General features: G+C 49.3%; 1 protein-coding gene across 2 annotated transcripts in view; it reads right to left on the reverse strand.

Moving 5' to 3' along the window:
- Positions 1-419: 419 nt before the first annotated feature.
- Positions 420-25,711, reverse strand: part of CABP7 (calcium binding protein 7) — an 85,615-nt gene continuing 60,323 nt past the window's right edge. Inside the window, exons 2-5 of one of the 2 annotated variants that reach the window (XM_019539301.1) lie at positions 16,905-17,048; positions 7,564-7,676; positions 5,444-5,597; positions 420-2,099 (exon numbers count right to left, since the gene is read on the reverse strand). In XM_019539301.1, the coding sequence (XP_019394846.1) occupies positions 1,972-2,099; positions 5,444-5,597; positions 7,564-7,676; positions 16,905-17,048 (539 nt within the window). In that variant the 3' untranslated portion in view covers positions 420-1,971. The other variant, XM_019539299.1, reaches the window with a different exon arrangement.

Below are 25,711 nucleotides of genomic sequence, written 5' to 3' on the forward strand. Positions count from 1 at the left end.
TTACCAGCCTACCTCCCACTGCCAATGCACTCCTACCTCCATGCTCCTCCCCCACAGCTGCATACTCCCTATGTCTACCAATCTTCCTCTGCAATTCTCAGGGCTTGGCCATATCAATGCAGACTTTCACTCCAGTCACTTTCCTTTGCAACCATCCAGAAATGCCTCACTTCCCTGAGACACCCATCTCCCACCCCCTTGCCCCACTAGCTAGCCTCATTCTCCAGCCCTTCCTTTCACCCGAGCTCACTTTCTCTTCATCCACTTGCCTTTGTGCCTACACACAGACCCTGATGCAGCCTATAGAAAGCCCTTTGGATGTCATGGGGTCCACTCCTGGACTCATCATCTAACAGGATACCTCCCTCCCCTCCCCTCAACCTGCCGCCCATCGCAGCCAGATCCAAAGGAGCCCAAAGCAGTTTATAAATTACATTTTTATTTGGGTTGGGGGAAAAAAATGAAAAACCAAAATCCAAACCAGTCTGATGAACAGGTGGATGCTACATACAGGCTAGAGGGTGTGTGAGCATGTACAGTGTTCAGATACAGATATGGGCAGGGAGCAGGTACAGGTGATGGGAGCCAGGGTGAGTGTGTGTGGGTATAGGGCAGTTCAGAAGTGCTCCCTCAGGACATTCATTTACCAGACCAGAGAGGTGGCAGCCGTCTCTGGAACTGGGATGGAGCAGCACTCAAAGGCAGCTTATAGCCAGCAACCTTTGGGGATGGCTGATTAATAGTAGTGGGGTCCAGCATTTCCTGCTGGTTAATAACCCACCTCTTATCAACTGTAGATCTCAAAGTGCTTTACGACAGAGGTCAGTATCATCACCCCCATTTTACGATGGGGAAACTGAGGCACAGAGAGGGGAAGGGACTTGCCCAAGGTCCTCCAGCAGGTCCGTGGCAGAAGCAGGAAGAGAACCCAGGTGCCCTAAGTCCCACTCTAGTCCTCTGCTCAGTGGTCCACACTGCCTCTCTGGAATGTAGGATGGATTGGGCACTGCTTCTAGTGACAGTGATGATGACCATACCCAAGAGACAGTGAGGTCTTGAGTCAGAGGGGTGCTTCCAAGGCCAAAATCAGGTGAGTCACACCTGCCGTGAACTCCTCCAGGGTGCTTTGATGCCCATCAAGCACCAGTCACACCTGGTAAGAATAGCTAGGGAATGTCCCGTGTGTGGGTTCTCTGATGGCAGCAAGGACTGAGCTGCAATACAGACTAGACAATACAGAATAGACTATAAACCAGCAGCGATCGCTCTCTCCTTCCACTGGCAGCATACCCTCGTTTGCACAGAGCAGGCTTAATGACAGGACAGGGATAGATATGGTGAAGAGTGTGAATTTCTGGGAAGGAGCCTGCTAGGAGGAGGTTAGAAGCATGGAGGTGGTTCTGGGGTGGTGATGCTTCAGCAAGTGGTGGAATCCAGCCCTTGTTACTGAGGTCCATGCAACACCCAAATCTCCAATAGAAAATCTTGACGAGTGTGTATTGCTTAAGGGACGATTTGGTTTATCATAAATATAGAGATATAGAATATAATATATATCTGATAGGATCCTAGTACCCAGTTATAAAAGCACACGCTATTGCATCACTCAGACAGGAGGGGGGTCCATGCACGTTGCATGCACTTTTAGTTTAAATGTTCCGCAAACAGCCATGCGAATCCAGGTGACCTCTCCAGCCCCAGGTGATTTCCAGACAAAGGGCCCTGTCTCCAGGAAGGGCATTCCCATCAGAGGCGGAGTCGGAGGAGGGAAACAAAGGATGTCAGTGAGGAGCCGGTGGGTGTCCCCAAGACGTGTGCCATGGAGGAATACAGTTTGCTTTCTCCCCCCGTGGTGTATAGATTATATATATTTTTTATATATATATATATATGTGTGTATATATATATATATTTATATTTATATAGGTATCTCTGTGTTTGTTCTTCTGGCTGATGGTCTCTCTGTCTGAGCTACTTCATCCCACTCCGCAGCACCTGGTTGGCGGCGATCAGCATGACGCTGATGATGAAAGCGATAGCAAAAGCACAGATGAGGCTCTTCCGGACACACGTCTGCCTGATCTGCTGGTTTGAACAGGCTGCAGAGAAAGCAGTCAAGGAGGTTGGGGGCAGAAGAGGGACAAGGGGTAAACAGGAAGGGAGGGATTGGACAGAGGACGCATGTTAGTTTAATGTCCCCTGCAGCCCTTCATATGTGGAAGATCCATCCCCACCTGCACCCCCAGGGTGTCTTCAGACATCCCTGTGCCCTCCCTGCTTTTAGCTTGCAGCCCACCTGCTAGGAAGACCACCTGCTAGGAAGACCCTCGTACATGAAGCACCATCCTGCTTGTCTGGCAAGTGCTGCTGAGGATCGCTCCCTGATGCGAGATGGGTGCTGATGGGTTTGCTAAGGAGCCCTGCCACAGCCTGCTGCCATTTGGCATGCTGAGCAGCAGCTCTCCTGCATGGCACCAAGTGGTCCCTTCCTGTATTAACATTCGAAGCAGCCTGGAGCCAGAATAGAACTGCCACTTTCTTAATTAAAAAGAAAAAAAAAAGGGCTAATAGGACTCAGGTGATCTGGCTTGCTTGGTTCATGAATGCTTGGGAGGCGGGTGGGGGAAGATGGCACGTCACCATCTTCCTCACCCACAAGGCTGGTGGTACCAGAGTACTCAGTAAACTCACTATGTTTTATATTGGGGGTTGGTAATGTTTTCTGGCAGCGGGCTGGAATGACCCTGTTTTGGCTGAGGGTGGGCCAGCATTAGGACCTGGCCACCACTTCTCACTGCCACTTCTCTCTGACACCCAGTCTCAGTGTGGCATAGGTAAAACCCCCTTCATCAAACACTGCCAAAGCCCCTTCTCCAGGGTCTGGATTCAATGGCTCCAGCCTATGGGCCACAGGTTGTCAACCCATTTTCTATGAATGAAAATTCCCATGGCTTCCACAGCGAACTAGTATAGAAAATGTGCTGCTTCTAGTGGCAGAGGACTTGTGGTGCCTGCATGGAGTTCTGTGACCTCCACAGCCAACATGTTTAGGAATTGCGGCAATCTTCTGTGTCAGCGGGAATGGCCAGTGTGGTGGGAAGCTCGGCTACATGTGCACGGAATGGGATGAGCACAGCTGTTCGCTCCACATTTGCACCAAATGTAGTTATCTCCACCATCCAGGCATATGTGGAATACAGAGGCCTTTACTGCAGATGCATAAAATGTACTAGCAACTGTGCTGCCTGTGGTGTGCATGTGGTGTGCATGTGGGAATGACTAGAACAGCGCTCCTTAATTTGAGAGTATAGAACAGGAGATTTATGTACAGAAGGCAGTGACATGAAGGGGTTGTATACAGATCGTGGCAGCTCAGTGGTCTGTGTGTTGCCCATGTGCCCAGCACATGGGGACTTGACTTGTTTTTGAGTTTGATGAGGAGTAGGATGGGGGCAAGGGAGCCTGGTATCAACCAGTCCTATTTGCAGACCTGATATTAGGCACAGAAGCCAGTAAGAGCAGAAGAGTTTATAGTAGCCTATCAGAGTAGATATAGTCACATAATTTTGGTGTAGTAAGTCTCAACTGAATATGCACATTCCTGTGTGTGTGGCTTAACAATGGCTGTCAGTTAATTGGAATGAGCTAATTTGCTTAGAAAACAGTTATTGGTAAATAGTTGTCAAGAAAATGTCCTCCAACTCCACCAGCTCACAGTGCCTAAGGCATGCCAGGGACACGCACAAAGACTAGCATCACGTCTGGCTGCCTTCAATTCCCCAGGCTGAATGAACAGGTACCCATTTACAACTGGGTCACTGAGGACAGGCTTTGGCACAAGAACAGAGTGGATCTCAAGCTCGTGCTTCAGTGAGATTCCCCCATCCCTCAGCATAATAGTGCAGTCATACAAATTGGAATGCAGCCAATCAGAGTACAGGAAATCACCCAGTAAGATAACTTATAGACCAGTTAATGTTCTTAGGCATTTACATGGCAGCAGTATAACTTCAAGCCAAAATGCAGCCACCTCTGGAGTGGGATACATCTATGGTGAGCCCTCTCATTTATTCTCCTCTCTAAACTGAACAGTCTTGGCTCCTTCAGTCTCTCCTCCTAGGTCATTCTCTCTGGGCCTGTAATCATTGTTGTCACTGTCAGCTTAGGGTCACTTTTATCCTATGAGACGGTTTGATGGACAGATGTGTATAAGATGGGAAACTGCCTTCTGCATAGGGTCCTAGCACCACCTGCACACAGTGCCACTCCTGGTGGAAGGGCAACCAGGACTTTTCTCCCAGACTTAGGCATTCCTGGGGGTCACGATCAACTGATTCCTTTTAATGGATCACAAATGGCTTTCACCTACAACTTACTAATGTTTCTTTTCAGGTTAAGACCCAACAGGGCTGTGTTACATTGCTTGGGACACAAGAAGGAGGCATAATCCCAAGTGCAGTAGCTGCAGAGTACCATGTGAGCAGCAGGGAGGACAGAGGCCCTACTCAAGAACTTGTTCAAGATCAGTAAATTCCCGTGGGTGGCACCACACATCCTGGCATCACTTGGCCACCCAGACAACATGCACAAAACTGACCCTGGGTCAGAGCGGGGGACAAAGCACATGGCACCAAGCCATACATCTGAGGCCTGCCCTCAGAACGCTTGGCTGGTCCAACCCGCACTTCAGTCAGTCCCTCAGCTAAGACAGGGTAGCTGGTCAAGGAGGATGGTGCATCTCCCTGATGTTACCCAGCCCTGCATTAGCTTCTGCTGTATCAAAGCAAACCCAGATCCTGCTTCCGGTGGAGACAGTCGTGCCTCTTCCACAGGTAAGGCTTGTTAGGGGCAGCATGGCTGGTGAGGGCTGGTGTCACAGTGGGAACAGAGACAGCACATTGTGACTGCCCACATATGGAGCTGGGTGCCCCTGCACGGCAGGCTGTGACGGGAGCTGGGGGAAAATTGTCTGACAATTTTTTTCAGCAAAAAATGCAGATTTGACAAGCGAAATGTTTTTGTGAATTTGGGTTGGTTTCACTGAGTTGTTGCACAGAATGATCAACACAATTTGCTCCAACATTTGCTAAACAAACAGTTCCAGCTTCTTATTCCAAACAGCTTTTGAAATTTCCTTCTGTTTTCTTTAAAAAAAAAGTTCAGAACCACGCGAAATGGGGCACAGAGCCATTTCTTTGGCATTTCAGTTCAGGCTGACCTGAAAAAGAAAATTCTTTTACATTTTTTGGAACTTCCCAAAATCTGAAAAAAATGGCTGTTTGCATTGATCTAACTGTGATCTCCTGGGCACCCTGACTATCCTTCTGTCCCGTATCTACACAGCATCTTGCACCATAGGGTTCAGGTCCATGACTGTAGGGCAAATACCAATAAGGAGAAGCTCTGCCTGTGTCTGCAGCTGTTGGTGGAAGGGGGCACTTACTCTCTACATCAACGGGGCATTCCTCAGCATTGCCCATGTGGCTCTCCTCTTCAGTCATGATGATGTTCTCAATGTCCTTCATGGACAGATGCTCGCAGAAGGTGTCATACAACAGCCTCTTCAGCTCGTCAACTGTCAGTTTCTGCATGTCGCACTGTGGTGGAGGGGGAAAGATCACGAAGAAGTTATGGCTCTCTCATGGGGGAATGCAACCCTTGCATTATTGTCATGGAAACTCGCATGGGCATCGCGTGACTTCTCTTTGCATGTTACAGGGTTGCCCTCACATGGGCTGCCCAACCCTTAAGCACCAGCCCCCTTCTCACAAGGGGTGCAGATTGTCACTGCCACCATCCACTCACACTTCAGCACAGTGGTCCCCATCATGCATGGGTCATAGCTATCAAAGAGTTGCTGCCTGTCACAAGTCATGTCAGAGCTGTCATATGGTCAACAACTATGTCATGCTACGGGGAACAGAATGAGTTGAAGGAACAAAGCGACAGGGTGCAGCACTGTATACAAATGTGACAGAGGTGCTTCAGGCAGGGGACTCTGCTGCCTGCAAACACAAGATGACTATTTGCCATCCCTTCCACCCCCACACCCTTAGTCACACTTAGTGACACCAGGCTCCCAGACACCTAGAGAGCTGGAGACAAATGCCCTGCCTGAGCTCCATTTTCCCTTCTGACCATCCCTGCTCTGGAGTGCAAAATGCACCGAGAGGAAAAAGATGATCCAAAAATTAGCCCCAAACTGGAAACTTCAAACCAGCTCCTGCCTGGAGAGCTGTGCTGTGAGCAACAGCCTGTGGGAGACCCATCTAGGGAGGCCCAAGGAGTTGCATAAAACAGAGGGGATGCCAGGCTGAACGCTGCTCTGACTGTCAGTGCCGGGGAGTGCAAAAACCAGAAGAATCTGGCTCCCAGGAAATGGCACTGCTCAGAAAGAGGCCAGAATTTAACCTGCTGCACCTCAGTTTAGATCAGTGGTGTTAGGTCAAGGATGGATATGATCAGCAGCTATCAGCTACTCCTAGTCTTCTAAAAACACGTTAAGTTACATCTGCAAAGAGGCTCCTGTTGCAATGTAATGCAGGGGCCCAGAGACAGTCGGTGGGGCCTTTGATAAAGGAGGCAAGGTCCAAGCCAGATTTCCCTCTCACTGATGACCTCCAGGACTGTCAAGCCTTTGCTGTCCATGAAGCTTAGGTAGCTGCAGACACAGGTGTTGGGGCAAGGCCTTACAGTGGAGGAGCTGGTCATTGGTCATTGCTCCTTTAGGATACTCTGGTCAGGCTAGTGAAAACTGAAATGTCTCAGTGAAATGCAGCCTTTGATGCCTAGCAACTGCTCCCTAAGACTCAGAACAGCCCAGGCTGTCATGTGAGTCTGCTAACTTCACAACAGTGATCTCGCCTCAGCCGGGATGTATTTAGCATATTGGTGTTGAACTATCAATAGCTACGTAGTGGGGATCTGTATGCATAGGAGGTGGGGGATTTGGGGTGAGATTTGGGTTCACTTTGCAGCAGCTGCCACTGGTGATGTTTCCTGTATTGCCCTACTAAGTGTGATAAGAGCACACATTCCAGTTTGCATCATGTCAGCAGTTCCTGTGCATCTCACTTGCCTTCACTCCTGTAGTAAGGGATAACATTTCTCTTATCCATCCTGCTCCAGTGCTCATGCTGCTTGCTGACCTGATCCTACCGATATCGTCAGCAGCCACTTTGGTGCTCTGGATAACAGTGATCTACATTGGAGCACACTGCAGCTGTAAGGGGCAATGGCTTTTGGTGGGTCTCTATAGATGAGGAGTGTTGGTGAGGTTTGGGCTAAGCAAGACCTCCTTCTTATGAGTAACTTCTTTCTCTTCATTCCCTCACTGCACTGGCTGCTCCTTCCCAGGCAGATCCCCAGGGATCTGAGGGAAAGACCAGGAGTGGTTTGTACCTCTGTGATTAGAGACATGTCTAGAACTGCCATCTCTCTGTGTTACCTGTCTCCAAGGAGGACTGTGTCTAGCTCAAGGCTTGGGATCTAAGGATGAGGCTGCAGTGGTGTCAGGGAGAAGGGAGAGCATGGAGACAGTCCTGGGCAAGGGGTACCTCCTACCTTCCAGAAGACAGTGTCGAAGTCTGTGCCGTGGAACTTCTCGGGGATCCCCGAGGTGGAGAGCTTGGGACCCAGTAACGTCACAAACTCCTCAAAATCCACCTGCCCATCCCCTGAGAAAGAAAGAGACTGGAGTTATTGCTCCACAGCATGGAGAGCAGCAGCCCCTGGTTGGGCCAGTGGAGCCAGGCTGGCTGCCTCCTTCCCTCCCTTTGCATTGAGCATCAGCTGTTTACCTTATCCTCCCCCTCCTCTTTCTCTTTCCGTCTTGTCTCTCTTCTTCCTTTCTTCCACCTCTCTTCTGAGTCCATCTCTCCCTTTTTCCTCCCATTTTCCCTTTTCTTTCTATTTAACTCCTCCCTTCTTTCCATCTCTCTCTCACTTGCATTCATCACTTCCCTCTTTTCTCTTTTTGTAGCTTCTCTCCCCCTTTTTTCTCCCTTCTGTCTGATTGCTGGGTGGTATCTGAGTGCTTTCCCTGCCTTCTCTTTTGGAGTCACTTTTCCCATCACAGTGCACTTGCTTTGATTTTTGGTTCATTTCCCTGCCTCCTCCCATGGGTGACTTGCCCTCTCCTGGGTGCATTAGCTCAGATCCACCCAGAACTGTGCAGGATCCTTTGAAGGAGTGATTAAGCCTTCCAGAAGCCCTCCAGGTAGCTTTTGGAGAATGAGTGGAGGTGGAACACACAGGAGGGACCTGGCTTCTCCTTCCGTCAAAGTGCCAATCCACTGCCAATTTTTCCCCAAAGCCTCAGCCCTTCAAAAAAACCCAAGAACCCCAATATATATCAGGTGCTGCACAAACACAGACCCAAGATGTGGGCCCTGATACAAGAAGCTTAGAGTGAGAAGTTACAGCCTAACCACATAATCTATTTCTGTCATTAGGAAATTGTGCCTGTTCTTCCCCACCCCAATACTTTTCTTCGATTTTTTTTCCTGAACACATTACTGAGACTTTCTGTATACCTCTAAAAAATAGATGAAATGTTGGTAATGGTGTTTGGGGCCTATTTGCTTAATTAGTTTGAAAGAATCAGAATGCAAATCCATGCATGAATTAGAAAAGGCAGAAAAGGATCTGTTTGAAACCCTTCCAAGTGACAATATAATACTGGCAGTTCTGAGAGGGTCTAAGAGCGTGTTAACTGATGATCCTGTCCCCACACAAGCCCTCCTCTTCTGGCCCAGGGGGTGCTGGGGCAACTGGAGTACTGCCTATTGAATGCACAGCAGGATGCCAACATTGAGCACTGTGAGTTCAAAATAAAGCCCTGGAGGTCTTCCATTAATGGATCTCTGGAAATAGAGGCTTCCACATAGGGCCCATATGGGAAAACTATATGCCAGGTTGGGGTATAAAGGTAGCTCTGTAGCATAGAAGCTGTTGCTAATCCCATGACTTAGGACTTTGCTGGTTGCCAGCTGGGGCCAGAAAAGTATTCGCTGCTCCATAAATGCCATCCACCTCTGGATGGGGTGATTTTACTTTCCTTTGTCATTGGCCACAGCTAAGACTATGCGGGTTTGACTGGGGTGTCATGATAAGCCTGCAAGAGCCAGAAGCCCAGAGGTTCCTGGCTAAGGAATCTTATTCTTCTACTTGAGGTCAGGAAGGATTTTTTTTCCCCTAGGTCAGACTGGCAGAGACTGCAGGGGTTTTTGCCTTCCTCTGTAGTGGATCTTCTGGCCTTATACCAACTTGAAGCACGCACTGCATCTAGAAGCTTGTCTAAGTCTATCTCAACCATGCAGCTGGTCCAATAAAAGATATCACCCACTGAAATACTTGCCTGTCACATATATATTAACCATCTACCTCCCCATCATAGCAGTGGCAGGGCACTGGCAATTCCCTCATCTCCCGTACCTGTAGCACACTACGGAGTGTTCTTCGTGTTGCAGACATAGTTCCATCTAGTTGTGGGTGAGCAAATAAAATGGTGATTTGGGTTTTGTTTTTTTGTTTTTTTTTTTGGGGGGGCGGGTTAAAAAAAGCCTGAGAATGCAGAGGCCTGTACTCAGTGGTCCAGGAGGCCCTTTCCAGCCCCACATTTCTATTACACTGAAGTGTCCTTGCCCCTGCTCTGTGTAGCCAGGAAGGGCAGGTGGCCTGCAAGTTGGAAGTAGGGACTGCGTGTGCCACACGGACAGGCCAAATTAAGCCATCAGTCCCAGCAAAGATGCATGGTCAGTCACTGACCTGAATGCAGTCTCCATATCTGAGGACTCAAAGAATAAAAGAGAGGTACAGAGAGACAGAACAGGATGAAGGAGAGAGAAGGACAGATAGAGCAAAGAAAAGGGAGGCAAAAAAGATCTGAGTGGGAGGCACGTGAGCACAACTGAGGGTGAAAATCCTGAACTGGGGAGAGACACTTATATCATCAACCTCACCTGTGTCCCTGAACAGCTGTGACCCTCTGCCCATCTCTACTGCCTTCCAGGCAACCTTTTTAAAGTGCTTGGCATGCCCATGTGAATTAATCCTCACCGTCTGTCTCGCAGTACTGTAGCAAGGGGGACAGGACAGACATACATACCTGGATGCCATGAAAACTATAGAAAGCCTCTGTTGGCACTGCCTCCCCCTGCTCTGTTCCTTCCCACCCCATCCAAGAAGATATGATATGATACCCTGCTTATGGGCTCAACACAGCAGGAAAGTTGATACCTTGGGAAATGAGAGACCTGCAAGATTGGGCTGCAGCCTCTGTCTGGCATTTGTAACTATCTACCCCTGTGATCTGGTGCCTTTGCCAGAAGAGTTGCAGCCTCTGGGTAATTATTAGGGGATGCCAGAGTTAATTATCTCCTTTATGCTGATGATAACTTTGTTCAGCTGTCAAGGGGGAAACTGGGCCTCTCCAGAACTGCAGCCAGCAGCCCGATCCAACAGTAAGTGGGATACTCGCAGTCAATAAACCATAGATCTGAGGGCTCTGTGAACCACAGCCAGCAAAAGGTAATGAGAAATTCAGTCACACTTCACTAGTGAGGCCTGAGCCTCACAGCAAGGGCTGAGCCAGAGATCAGCATCCCAGGGTAGGAACCAGGGAAGATGGAAAGTCCAGTCAGCACCTCTAATGCTGCAGGAGAAATGTTGCTACTAGGGGAAACAGGACACCACTAAGGTTAACCAGATAAGGTGGGAAAGAAGTTGACAAGCTTTGGTTGAATTTCCACTGGAAATGGGTGGTGTTTGGCTCCCAATACCATGTGCCTCATCTTTACCCCAGCTCTTAGTCATTCTTCATCATAGGATCACAGGAAAGTAGGGCTGAAAGGGACCTCATGAGGTCATCTAGTCCTGCCCCATGATCATCCCATTCCCTGACTTAAGCATCCCAGCCAAGATAACCTGCCCTAGAAAATGTCCAGAGATAAGATGCTACAACTTCTCTAGGCAGCCTGTTCCAGTGCTTGACCACCTTCGTAGTCAGAAAGTTCCTTCTAATCTCCATCCTTTCTATAATCACTCTTCAGGTATTTGAAGACTGTTAGCAAATCCCCCTCAGTCTTCTCGTCTCCAAACTAAATAATTCTAGGTCTTTTAGCCTTTCCTCATACATCTTGCTTCCCAGGCCTGCAATCATTTTTGCTGCTCTGCACTGGACTCTTTCTAAACTGTTCATATCGTTCTTGAAGTGTGGAGCTCAAGACAGGACACTACTCCAACTGAGGCCCTCACCAAGTGATGAACAGAGTGGAAGAATCACTGGTTGTGGCCACATGAGATGCTTTACCGCACAGTAGACTAATCTACTGCACAGTAAAGCATCACTGTTTAACTGTGTGCTAGGCTATTGTGCAGTAAAATAGGCTAATGCACAGTTATCTACTACCTGAAAATACAGCTAGTAGATTAACTGTCCATTAGCAACTGCATAGCAATGCATGTGTAGATGCTGGCCAGGCATAATTTGCTCCTGGTCAGCCCAGACAGCAGGGGACCTACTGCTGCCTGGCTACGCTCCATATGGTGGGAACTGTGCTAGCTGAAGGGGAGCTGTCACTCTGCCACATGGGGATCGGGACCATCCTGATCCCCACGTGGCCAGGAGAGCTGTCCTGGCAGCTAGGATTGTTGCATTCCAGTCAGGTGGGGAGTGGGTCAGGACCTGATCCCCATGTGGCAGAGAGAGGTGTCCCTGTCTGGTGGGGACAGCTATGTGGGGATCAGGAGAGTATGCGTCTCACCACCATGTGGGGATTGGGATCCCCTCCAATCCCCACATGGCTGCCAGGCACCCGATCACATGTGGATTGGCTCTGATCACCACATGGCTGGGATGCAGCAGTCCCAGCTGCTGGGACAGCTCTCTCCCCCCATGTGGGGATTGGGACCAGCCCTCTGCTCCTTGCCAGCCTCAGGCTGGCACCTGGGGGGCCTAGAGCTCCCCTTGGTTGCTGCAAAGGGGCAGAACAGGACAAAGGGGCAGGAACATCCCTGTCTTACCTGCTCCAGTTGAGAACAAATTTGCTTCCAAGCCAGTGCACATGTAGACCCTTTCCCTGGAGGCTATTTACTACTTCTTTTTTGATGCCCAGTAATCTTACCATGCACTAATAACACATGTAGACAGGCTTGCTGTTGGCTTTTTTGCAGCAGGAATACACTGTTGGCTTATATTCAACTTAAGGGCTCCTGTAACCCCCAGACCCTTCTCTGCTGTATTGCAGCCTAGCCAGCCATTCCCCAGTCTGTATTTGTGCATGCAGTCATTCCATCACAAGTGCATGGCTGTATTTGTCGCGGCTTGGCTGCTGGTGCGGGTGGAGCCCCTTGCTCCTGGAACAAACTTAGCTGGCTCCTATAAAGGGCTAGAATCAGGACATGCCATACTCTAAGGGGTCATGTCCTGGTCCCATCTTGGTGGGTCAAGATCCTCCCCAGGCTGTGTGATGAGGCCTGGCATGAGAAACCAAAACCATACTTTTCGACTGTGCTCCTCTTCCTTCAGGGAGGCCAGAAGGGTGGTTATACATGCTGCTGCCCTAACCTGAAATCTTCAGAGCAACTTCATGCTGCCTGCACCTTCAGTGGACTCGACTGAACACAGCTTTGTATCATCATGTGATGACTCTGTTCTGCAGGATAAAGATCTTGGGAAGAGGGAAGATGAATAGGTTGTGGGGCTGTGGGTGGGGCTGCACTGGGCCCAGAAATGCTCCCACACTAGATCCAAGGGAATGGGGCTTTGCAGCATAACTTCCCTTTCTCCCATGAATTGCATTAACAAGCTACTTTGTAGCAACAGCCAAGTACCAATGATCCCTGAAAGTCAGCTCTCTCTGGAACCGGAGTCCCTGTGGCATGGCTGATCTATATGGCCAGGGCAAATGCACTGTGCTACTTGCCCTGCATTTGCCTGTGCTGGATCTGTCTTGTGGATAAAAAGGACTTTGGTCTCCAGGGCTGTCAAGCCAGCACTAAAAATGAATAATGAAGGGAGCTGATGACTTGGCAGCCCTGCCCAAAAGGCTTTTAGAAGAAAAAAAAATCCAATAAATTAACAAGCTGTTTAAGAGGATCAGTAAAGAGTGATGGGAACAGGCTCCAATGTGATCCAGCAATGAGGGAGGCTGGTTCTGCTCGCAGTCATTCTCTCTTTGTACAGTGGAGTTGCTCTGCATTTATACCTGTACCAGTGAGACAGGAATCCCATCCCATGTGGGCAAAGTAAAGGGCGTGGTTCTGTCCCTCTCCCCTGCCCCTAAGCAATGCTGCGGCAGCATACAGGGGCTGAGCTGTGCAGCAAAGGGGTTGAGGGCGAATTTTCCCGTTACAGGTATGGGATAGGGCTGCTGTAAGCAGCCACACACTGCAATCCTTGGCATAGTGAGGATACTGAGACCAGGGAAAGGGAATATCCATAACACAAGCATGCTGCTGTGCAGATGCTGGATGCTTCAGGCAATGGAGGAGCCCTCAAGCAGCTCTTAGGAAGCAGCTGGAAACTAGAGCACCACCTGGGCTGTTCTATTTAATAGCAGGGTCCAAACCACTAAAAAGCATGGAGGTAGCTCTGAGGATGCAGCTATAAAGTAAAGCAACCCCTCAGCTGCTGTAGTTTATACCAGGGGCCACTCAACCCCAGAAGGGTCCAGAATCTCAAGGGCACAGAGAATTCAAAACTATGTTAAGACCCCTTTGATTAGTGCTGTGACTTCTGGAGGTGCAGCCCCAAGTCCTTCCTTTACCTACCTGCCATATCGCACCCCAAGATTCCTCCTTTATATACCTGCCAAGACCTGAGACCAGGGTTTCATATTCATACTCCTCCCAGAGGTATTGCTAGCAGGGGCGCTGCTGGCAGCACACTCCCTGCAGCTTATATCAGTAACAGTATCAGCTGTTGCAAGGAAACGTATCTGACAGCTCTAGGTCTCAGGCATATGGCTGCTCACCTTGAAGTCAAGCCCTGGCTCTAACTAGGACACCTGTCAGCCTGTGGCCCTGACTGGGACACCGGATGTACTTCTGACTATCCAGAGAGGCTGGGCTGTCAGGAGTGCATCAGAGCAAAGCCCAGGTGGTAGAGCTGGGCTGGAGAAAGGACACCTGATTATTTGCAGTCTGTGAGAACCAGGCTGCACACTGGTAACAGCCCAGCATTATAGCGGACATGATGGTGATGATGATTAATAATTATAGTAGATATTCATAGAACATTGTAGGGACACTGGCTTAGTACAAATGTAGCAGCAGAGATACTGTCTGCCTTGCCCAGTGGAGGTGAGAAAGAGACAAGACCTAGGGCTGGAGAATGAGCGGAAGGACATTCCTTCTCCCTGGGGGAGAAGAGAGGGTGAAAGAAGGCTTTTGGGAAGACTTGGGGTGCAAGGAGAGGTTTGCAGCAGGTGAGAAGAAGATGCCTGGAGGGCAGGAAGTAGAGAGAGTCTCAGGGTTTGGGGACAGGAATATGAGGAGCTGAGGACAACAGGAGGCAGCTGCAGTAAAAGGTGAAGGTAGGGAAGGAGATGCTGGACCTAGAAGAGTGCCTCTGCAGCAGTGGGGTAGGGGAAAAGAGAAGACTGCTGGAAGAGGGTGGAGCTGTCATTAGAGCAGGCACCCATGGGTTAGTCTTCAGGGGAGAAAGTTACAGTGATGAAGGAGAGGGAGCAAGTTCTGGGAGGAGATCAGCCATGATAATAGCACAAGACGCTTGACACTGTGCTGCCTGGTACGCGGAGTTAGACAAGGGGAAGTGAGAGGCCTCCTGGTGCTCACAGGAGGACAGAGGGCAACCATAAGGACTGAAAAGGGAATGCTACAGCGAGGCTTCTGAGTGCAGACAGACCCTGGAGTTCCTTCTGGCTTCCCGAGGCTACTAACCAGGTCCTTCTGCGTCCTCGCTTGGACTCAGCTGTCATGGAGCAGGATGCTGACTGCCTGACAGATCCTGTTCTGAGAGTTGTGGGCAGGAGGGAGCTATTACATCGGTAACAAAATGAAGGCAGGTGACCAGGGCTGTAGCCCTGGATGCTGACTTAAAGGAGGGGCAGAAAAATAGCAGCTGCCATGCAGCTGCACAGTCACATCATGGGCATCAGCAGCCAGAAGTCATTGGTCCCGCCCTGCATGGCCTCTGACCCTGGTGCCCAGCTGCCCTGCCCCACTTCTGTACTGTGCACTAACAAACCTAGACTAAATGATGCTCGTGTTTCCCATATACTGTAAAAGGAAATCTGGTTTCAAACATCACTTTCATTCAAATAAAAACATACACCTGTACACAAGCAGCTGCCCCTGCCATGGCTCTTCAGTACAGCTAGAGCCCTTTCAGATCTATTGCACAGCTCTCTACTACTCTCTCTCTCAAGAAGTAATAACATTTGCTAGTAGCCATAGTAGGCTACTTATCCAGTGATGGATGAGTCATTGGAGGGTGATAAGGTACACGTATCTGCTGTATGTTATATAAATGTTTCTGTTCCTATTAGGATTTTGTAAATCCTGTTGCAAAATCTGAATACTAGATTTTAAACTGGCCACCTCCTGTCTCTTTAACAAGCATTTAAAATATAGCAGTGTAAAAACAGATCATGTGCTTGGAACGAGGAGATGGTAACAAAACTGGGAAGGAACTGCACCCCACGGGCTGCAGATCAGCTGCATTCTTCTTCCACGCTGGTCCAGTTACTCAGAGACAAGGTCTAGCTAGCCTACAGTGCAGCACACTCCTCTGCAGAGGGCAGAGGTAGTGAGTGGCTGCAGAGGAAGGCAGCTCTGACAGCACGTCCCATCCTAGACAATCACAGCCCTACTCGGGCACCTGAGTGTATTTCATGGTGCTGTCACCTTTTACAGCAGTGATATTATATTCATTCCCATACAAGCTAAGCTGGAGGCAGAGGGGGAGAGAATGGAGCACAGCGCAAGGGAGAGAGAGATGGAGGGAACAAGACAGATAAGGAGAAGGACAGAGATAAGGGCCATAATTCTTCTCTTGCAGGATGCATCTGTGGGAGTTTCTTGTCAATGGGGACTGCCTGTATGTCTGGGGGGTGGGCTTGGCAGGGAGTGTCAGAAAGCAGAGGGAAACAGATACATACTGTGGGATGAGATGGAGACAGTGAATGAGGGAGATGGAGGATGAGTGATGGGGAAAGAGGGAGAAAATGAAAGAAAGAGGGGTAATGGAGAGAGAGCAAACATGAGAATGGGGAAAGAGAAGGATGGAGAAAAACAGCAGAGAAAAGGGGGGAGAGAGGGAAAGATGGCTGGTCTGAGAGTGGGTGAGTCATTTAATGGAGAGGGAGAGGGAAGCGCCACTTTGTGCAGGGCAGGGTCCTGCTCTGCTACTTCTCCTCCTCCATGCTGACATGAGGGAGTGCACATTGCACACAACGGTGGGCCTCAATATTTGGGTTGGGGGATCACTCCCAAGGTATTTCTGGGCTCACCTCCCCTTTTCCTGATCTCCCAGGCTGACCACACCTGCTCACAATCCTGCTGCATCCATTAGTGGGAGGTAGTACCCATGTGGTATAGCCCCAGCAGGACTGTGCTGGCTGCCTCCCTTTGGTGGGCTTTCCGACTTCCAAGCCAGGGTTGAATTTACCACATGACTTGAAAGCAGAGGAGATAGGATCAGAGGCAGCACAGACGGAAAGAAGGGTGATGGGAAAGGGCTGAAAGAGGAGAGAGAAAGGAACCTGAGGGGATGGGGGGGATCTTGGAGGGCATACGAAGCTCCCCGCCCTGCACAGCACAGCTCTGTCCTGCCTTGCCATCCATAGGCCCCTGGAAGATGCTGCCTGAAACAGAGGTGGGTCCCGGAAAGTTCCCAAGACCTATGACAGTCCCGAGAAGAATGAGAGGACAGGGCTTACCATCCATATCCAGCCGCTGGATGATGACCTCCAGCTCCACCTCATTGGGCATGTAGCCCAGAGACCTCATGGCTGTGCCCAACTCCTGCTTGGAGATGAAGCCATTCCCATCACGGTCGAACACCTTGAAGGCTTCCCGGATTTCTGCAGGGAGGGAGGAGAGCAAATATGCTCAGCAGCTGGTTTGCCCCATCATGCACCATAGTCCTGGCTCTGACCCCAAGGAATAAGCACAGACATGAAACAAGATTCCCTCCTCCTCCCCAAAGCAAATCAGACCCCGCTGCCAAACTCACTGGAAGAATCAGCTGCCTTGTCTGGGTAGTATCTCCCAGTGGGAAAGCACAGCTTCATCTTAGTGTCTTCTATTCACGGAGGACTCTCACTCAACTCCCATACCAGCCTTTAATGGATTGAATCCTCCCAACCTTTCTGTGCAGAATGAGCCATTCTTCTCATTACACAGATGGGGAAATAAAGTGAAGGGAATCTCCCAGGTGGCAAGGGAAGTCTGTGGCAGAGTAGGGAACTGAACTGAGGTCCTGAATTGAACAAAGTCCAAGGTGAGTTTCCTTAAACCTCCCTTCTTCTTTGAATGGCATTCTGTCTACAGCAAGTACATGCCATTAGAAAAACATTTTCTAAAGAACTAAGCCACCAGTCTTAAAAATTATTCCGGCAGCCATGACTTGGCTGGACTGGGCACAATAGTAGCATTGTCACAATGATTTCTGTCAAATCTTCTTGCAAGTGTTGGATTCCCTGGTAGTTTAGTATATTAATTGCCTTTTGCCAATAGCCAGCACCTGCCATTTAGATGCAGACCATTGAAATAGTCTTATCACATTTTAATAGATTCATTTCTAAAAACATAGAGCAGTGTCCATGTTGTTCCACCTGCACCTGGTGGAGTTCTTAAATGAAGAGTGAACAACATTTTGAAAAATAAAGTCTATGTGACTTTTCAAACCATGAGCACCCAACACCCACAGCCTGCACCAGCTGGCTTTGACAGAACCCTTTATTCTATGTACATGAGAGCTGATAGGAAACAGATATATCAGACCCACAGCAAGGCGACCAATTCCCAGATCTAGGTGTCCTTCTGTGTAAATTTTAGAGGAAAGTAAAAATAGGACTAATAAAGGGAATTAGATCTCCTCATTTTTAGCAGTATAGAGCAGCTTCTTGGGTCCGATCATTCAGCTGCAATGAGCAGGCCCTTAATGCATAAATTGTAAAACATCTGCCTAGGAGGGTCCAGATCATTGTCCCTATTTTACAAATGGGTAAACTGAGGCACCGGGAGGGAAAGTGACATGTCCAAGGTCGTGCAGTAAGTTGATGGCAGAGCTGGGGGCGCCCTGTAGGTCTCAACACTCTTAGCCATGCATGATGGCTTCAGTCCAAACTTTTTGTTGTTTAGAAAGGGCTTTGTAACAAGGCCTAATTTGTAAGGAGAGCAGGGGCTAAAGCAGCCAGGTGGTTATGTGACACATACAGGACCCATCAGGACCCATCATTTTGGAGGGCAGAACAAAGGCACAAATGCTCTGTGGGAGCTCTCAGGCTTGGAGGAAGTTGGCCTTAGCTGGAGAGCTGTGCCGCAAACACAATGTGTGTGAACACAACGACACCCTCCTCATTCCATGCAGGCGATTAAGTTTGTAGGCAGCGTTATGTCTTTACTTAACTATCAGCCTCCCTATCTCATCAGCTGCTCTCTGGGCACTTGTCTGTAATTATCTCTCATTTCCCATTACTGTTATTCTAATTAATAACAAGACATTGCATTTCTAGAGCAGGGACATGCCCAAAGGACTCCCAGGGAATCTGCTAAGGAGAAGAGAGAGAGAGAGAATGTGTGTGTGTGTGTGTGTGCTTGCACGCACACACGCGTGTGCACAGGAGATCAAGCGAATTAATGGGACTGCCTGGTATTTGTATGTGGGTGTCAGCATGACATGAGAATGAATCTGTGTCCATGTGTGAGAACGAGTGAATATTTGCATGGAGGTGTATGTGTTTTGATGTACTTTGTGTGCACAAGGGAGTCATGTGCCCGTGTAAAGGTGTGTACACAGGGGTGAGTGTATGGGCACTAGCAGTGCATTTGGCATCTGACCTCCCTTCTCTCCCTGACTGCCATCACACCCCACAAATGCCAGGCCAGTGGGGTCAGTCACCTTGGAGAGATTATAGTATCTCTCACACCTCACCCTGTTGGACCCTGAGCCTTCTGCTCTGGTACATAGGCTCAGAGCAACATAGAGCTGCATCCATCTGCCAGTTTGTAGGGCTTGAGAGGAAAGAGGATGCATTATAGGCACCCAAAGGGGACTGACATTTCAGTTTGGGCCTTGGGAGAGAACTGTCAATCACCTTAGATCTCTTCCTACCTGTGGCTCCCTCACCTGATCCTGGTGATACACCACACTTATATTCAGGTAGCAGTTCCCCTTGCCCCTTTCCTGCCCCTTTCTCTCTCCCTACCCACACCAGCACACTTATGAACTTCTTCCCTATCCTCTGTGCCTTCCTCACCCTGTGCCCTTCCTCCTTCTCTCTCCTGCTAGCTCCTTTCTGCCTTCTGTACCCTTCCATCACATCTGCTTTTACTCCCTTGGCCTGCTGGCCCATGCCCTCTCCACAGCCTAGTTCCTCTGTAGCCTTCCAGCACAGCTCCCACCCTCTGCCCTGTCTACTCAGCTGTCGGAGAGGCAACTCCCCTGCAGTACACACAAGGGCTGGGAACTCTATACCCAGAGTAGAGCATATACATTATATAGAGATGGCAGCACCTTCATCCAGCTGAGTGGCTTTCAAGCACATCAGCACCTGCTTCCAGCCTGGATCCCCAGGGACACCGAGTGCTCCGAAGGCCATGATCCCACCTGTTACAGAAGTTCTGCCCCCTTGGGAAGATGACTTTGAGGAAGGAGCAGGTGATGATCCAGGGATGAGTCAAGCCTCATCCCGAGGATTTCCCTCTGGGAGAGACAGTCCTGACTGGCCACTTAGGACCCCGGGCACGTGGGAATGGGGATGTGCTGGCATGGCCAGTGAGCACACACAGTTATAGCTCCCCTCAATTACTGTTTCCATAACCATAAATGTCGATAAGAAGAATTATACCAGGTTCTCAGGGAAAGAGATTCAGACACCAACCTACACTGCAAGGTCTTTGCCTTGACTCCTTCCTGCCTGGACTACAGCGGGGAATCTCGGTGGCTCATTTGCCACCGAGACGCAACAGCAATCCTGGTTCTGTCACAGCCCAGCATGTGGGAGCCTCCAGCAACAGCACATGACTGCATTGCTCTGCTATAGCACCTGGGCACCTCCTGAACTGAGGCAGGACTGCATCCCCTCTACTGTTTCGCAGTGCAACACCCAGGCACCACAGCACTGAGGCATGACATCACATCCATGATAACCCAGGAGAGCATCCACCACTGAGACACTATTGCATCCTGGAGCTTTATGGTCCCTGCTTCACAGCCAGAAGAGCCCAGACAGATCTGAATGGAAAATGGCATCTGTTTCATGAAAACAGCTGAGGTTTCAGATTTTGTTTTTGTTCTGTTGAAAGGTGGTCCATAACCACAGGATGGCCAGGGACCAGAGGCTGCTTTGGGATGAAGAAGGGCCAGATGCAAGTCCTTCTTTTCCCTGATTAAAGCTGCTGATTGTAAGCACATGGCAGTGACCACGTCCAAGGTGAGTACACTGCTCACTAGGCTGTAGTCACTGCCATTTACCCAATAAATATGTAAGGGTTTACACTAAGTAAACAGCTCTAAGAATGGTTCCAAGACAGATCTAATAGGCCTGTGGCTAAAGTGATGTGGGGTATCCAGGTTCAAATCCTGGCCTTTCTTAGCAGAGCTGTAACTCCCGCTGCTTTGGGGATTGCCTTAACCACTTGGCTATTCTGTGTCTTGACCTCATCTTTCTCCCTCTCTGGCTTTTCTAGAGGGAAGAAAAATGAAAGAAAGTAAAAGAGCAAATAAATCAAGTGAGAAATTGGCCATTTGAAATAAAGAGGAACATAAACATAAATTAGAAGTTGCACAATGTGAGCCTTCAGCTCTCCCTCTTTCAAGGGAATTCAATGCTGATGGAAGATGCTGGATTCACAGCCCCGAGCCCATGTCTAGGGAACAGGTACAGCATGGATAGCAGCTACACATTTCTACTCCCATCCGCGAAGTGCTGCACAACACCGCAAGACTCATGCTAGGGATGAAAGGGCTTCATGAACGTAAGTAACCAGTATTGCAGATCGTGGGCATCAGTGACCTTGAGGCAGAGTGCTGGACTAGAATCAGGGCTGTCCAACTGGTGGCCCACAGACTCCCACCATGGCCTCCCCAGGGTTTGGATGCTGCTCCTGGCTATCTGTTGACTGCTCCTGTTTATGCTGTAAACACCCTCCAGCCCCCTTCCCCAGCCACCAGAGTCTCCAGGCTTCCTCTCCTTCCTCCAGCTTCTGCTTCCTGCCATTACCCTGGAGGGGGAAGTGGGATGAGGTCTGTGGCCACTCAGAAGTTGGACAGCCCTGGACTAAAGATCTCTTGAGGTCTCTTCTAGCTCCGTTTGCTACTATCCCTTGGTGTTAAGGGAATCAGCTAGAAAACCTACCCACTCATTATCACTGCAAGCAGAATTTGAGTTTGACTGGAAAAAAAAAAGGGTGATTCTAACCATTAGCAACCCATCAATGTCTGCAATCCTAAACACTACACATATGAAGAAAAAAAAATCACTAAGGCAAGTAGAGCAAGAAACTGTGAGCAATTAAGCAGAATGGGTTATAAAGGAACAAATCTTGCTATGTAAGCTTGATTGTTTGCTTTTAATATAATGGCAAATTAGTCGATGAAGAGAATGCAGCTCCTATAATACAGAAGGATTTCAGTAAAATGTTTAACAGAGCCTCTCATGAAATGTTATCTGTAAAATGAATTTGGCTTGGTTAAGAGTGCTGATACAGACTAGAAACTTGGTTGAGGGACTGTAAGCCAAAGGTAGCATTTGAATGGTACTAGACTGAACCGCATGGAGGTGTCTGCTTGAGCATGGCAGTGATCTTATGAAGATCTCATTTAATATCTTCATGAATGACCTACATAAATACAAAGTTAATCTTTATGCTTCAGGACAGAGAGAGGGGAATCATTTTCATACCAGATGAGGGCTGTGAGAATGAAGGGCTTGACCCTTCTCTTCCTGGTCAGTCTAACTTATTCTTGCCCTTTGCAGCAAACTGATGCAACAGAACCTGAGTGTAAAGTTCAATGGACTGCATTCAGTGAGGTCTACACTGGTAAAAGTTACACGCTGAAGGGACTGGGGGAAGGTGTAAGTGACAGCATAGCTTTTAAAAAGATGTCTCACTTGGACTGAAGGGCTCCCATTGATGGAAATTCCATGACACCCTTAGGTAGGTAAGGTCACCCCTGAGCCTGCGCTTTTCCAGGCTAAAGAGTCCCATGGCTCTCAGCCTCTCATCATAGCACCAGTTCTCCTGCCTTTTGACCACACACGTGGCTGTCCTCTGGACTCTCTCAAGCTTTTCTCCACATCCCTTTTAAATTGTGGAGACCAGAATTGGATGCAGTACTCCAGCTGCGGCCTCACCAAGGCTGAGTACAGGGGGGTGCCAGGCTTTTGTTTGTTTTACCAGCTGCAACATCGCATTGGTGGCTCATGTTCATCTTGTGTTCAATCATGACCCCCAAGTCCCTTTCAGCCATGGTGCTAGCAAGTGTAGCACTGCCAAACCTATAAGTGTGATGTGGGTTTTTTTTCCCAAGGTGGAGTACCTTGCATTTTTTGGTGTTGAATGTCACCAGGTTTTTATCCACCCATTTTCTGAGCCTGTTGAGGTTGGCCTGGATCACCAGCCTATCCTCAGTTGTGAATGCTTTACCCCAAAGTTTGGTGTCATCAGCAAACTTGGCCAGTCCACTTCTGACACTAATGACCACATCATTAATAAAGATGTTGAAGAGTGCAGGTTCAAGGATGGAGCCTTGGGGGACACCACTGGTCATGGTGCACCATGATGATTTACTTCCATCAACTACTGTGAAGAACTGGAGACTACTTACCCAGGGTGGTTCCCCGCCCAAGAGCACATGCCCAGCTGGAGCAGTGTGGCCACACTACAGTGGGAGCTCCTGATCTGCCCCGGCTTGACTTTACCACCTCGCCAGGTGAGGGGGATTGGCATAATTAAGCGGCTGGGTCTATTTCCAGGACGGAGAGGGGAACCAGGTGGGTAGTGAGTGAATGGACAGGATGACACGGGCAGGTAGGGTGGTAGTCATCCGCTGCCCAAAACTGAAGTCCCCAGGAATGGGGCAAGAGACAGATCTGGTCTTACAAGCTTGGAGGAGCTCTCACAAAAAAAAGAGAGAGAGAAGAAAAAGAGGCGCTTTCATTGTTGTGGGTTTTTTGTGCTAATTGATCCCTGTGGGAGGTCAATTAAGCCGGTGCAGCAGCAGTTACAAAGGAAGGAAAAGAGCCCCACTTATCCACAACTCGGGCAGCTAAATGTCTGGGGTGAAGACAAGTAAAGAGAAGGGTTGCATTGAGTCCCTGCAGTTGGGGAGGGAACTTGGCATTGATGACAAGTTTTTTTTCTTTTTCTGATTCCCGTTTTTTTTTCTATTTGTGCCGGAACTGGACCTGGCAACATGAACTAGGTGCCAGTCATTGTTGGGTCGGGGAGTCACCACCCCTCCCCGCCTTTATGCAAACCACCAAAGTCGTGGCAGGAGAGATACGAGAGAGAGAGAGAGGGAGAGAGAAAGAGAGAGAGAGAGAGAGAGAGAACCAACCCAACCATGCTGACTGGGGTCAGCACGTGAAAGGAGTGTCAACTGGGTGCAGTGGTGTGCGTCCATACTTGGTGATCACCTGACAATTACCACTCTCTGGGTTTGACCTCGGAGACAAATCCCCAGCCATCAGACTGTGATGTAGCTGAGGCTACAGTTGGCCAATTTTTGCATGAGATCACGGGACACCAGATCAAAGGCTTTTTTAAAGTCCAGATATATGACATCAATCTCTTCTCCCTTGTCCAGGTGATATATCACCTGATCATAGAAGTCAGGACCCTCTGCTACATGTTGGTGACTTCCAGCCTGAAAACCCACACTGTCAGGGTTTATTTTCTTATGTCACAAAGAGCAGAATCCCTAATCAGGCAGGCCAGCTAGGGCTAATTGCCTTGGCAGCCTAGGCTGGATTCCCAATTGACTGCTGGAGTGCAGTCACCCATTTAGTTCCACCTATGTCAGCAGACTCCAAGCCAGTCAACAGTTCTGACCTAGTCTGCTGTGGTCAGCCATCTGGTTCCTGACCCTGGTTTTGGCTTGTTTCTGGATTGTGGCCTTGGATTTCCCTGAGGATCTGTTTCCTGGCTCCTGACCCAAGTATGGCTCTGTTCTCAGACTTCACCCTGTGGATTGTCCCTCTGATTTGGTAACTGAGCATCTGATACCTGGATCCTGACCCTGGCCTTTATTATGGACTCTACTCCTGGATTTCCCTCAAGACCTAGTAATTTGGCTCTTGAAATCTGACTGGCCCCTGCCCCCACCATTCTTAGTGGCATAACCATTAGGCAAGACTGCCTAAGACCTGGTCCTGTACGATCAACCCCATATTGGATGATGTGGTAACCTACTCAGAACCAGCAGGACCAGAAGAGCAGTACCCAGCTTGCAAGATGTCTAGACTCTCTAGAGCCCTAAACTGAGCAGACCCACCTGAGCACTGAGCAGTTTCCACAGACTGAGACAACCCAACCTGGAGGAAGTGGCAAAAGCTGAACATGGTGAGACTGAGGCAATGCTGGTAGGAGGAGGAAAAAGCTATGAAGACTTTCCCCTCCTACTCCATCCCCTGCTCTTGAGGGAACCTTTCTGTTAGTTGCGAGTTCAATTGCTGCCTCAGGATCCTGCCAGATCTTCTGTACTGCTGGCTCCCCAAATACCAGGGTAGCACAAAATGCCAGCACTTCCCTCTGTGCCTGGCCAGACCACCACACCCCATCCTGTCAGACACAGTTTTGGCCACAGTGAACTGCACAGCTGGGGCCTCCCAGCTCATCTGTTGCAATGCAGTGTCAGGATGAAGTCCCATGCAGTGAGAAACCAGGACCAATGCAGCTGCCAATCTGCTTTGTAACAGCCCACTGCCACAAGCACAAAACTCCATCCCTCAACACCCTGGACTTGCTCTCCACTGAATACTGGATTGCTAAACCAAGCAGCACACACAAGTACAGCCCAGCCTAGACCGACGACGAACAGAACAAATACCCAGGTAACAAACAGGGGCCAGGGCAGTACTGAGATTAGGGGGCCAGTGCACACATCTTCAGGAGGCCTCAAATGCCTCTACACAAACGCTCATAGTATGGGGAACATGCAGGAGGAACTTACCCTCCTGCTAGCTGACACCAACCCAGACATAGTGGGGCTCACAGAAACACGGTGGGACCCGATGCATGACAGGGCAATGAATATCAAGGGCTATAGGCTGTACAGGAGGGACAGGACAGGGAGGAAAGGCGGGGGTGTGGCACTCTACAGCAAGGAGGAATACACATCCTCATCAAGTAGCATGAGGTCAGAAGAGGGGCACACTGAAGTGCTCTGGGTTAGAATACAAGGCAGTCAAGGGGAAAGAGACTTAACGGTGGGGGTCTACTACAGACCACCCAACCAAGGGGAAGAGCTAGACCAGGAATTCTTAAGTCAGCTCATGGAGGAAGTTAGGTCAAAGGA

The sequence above is a fragment of the Crocodylus porosus genome, unplaced genomic scaffold, assembly GCF_001723895.1.
Source record: "Crocodylus porosus isolate Cpor-Errol unplaced genomic scaffold, CroPor_comp1, whole genome shotgun sequence".
NCBI lineage: Eukaryota > Metazoa > Chordata > Crocodylia > Crocodylidae > Crocodylus > Crocodylus porosus.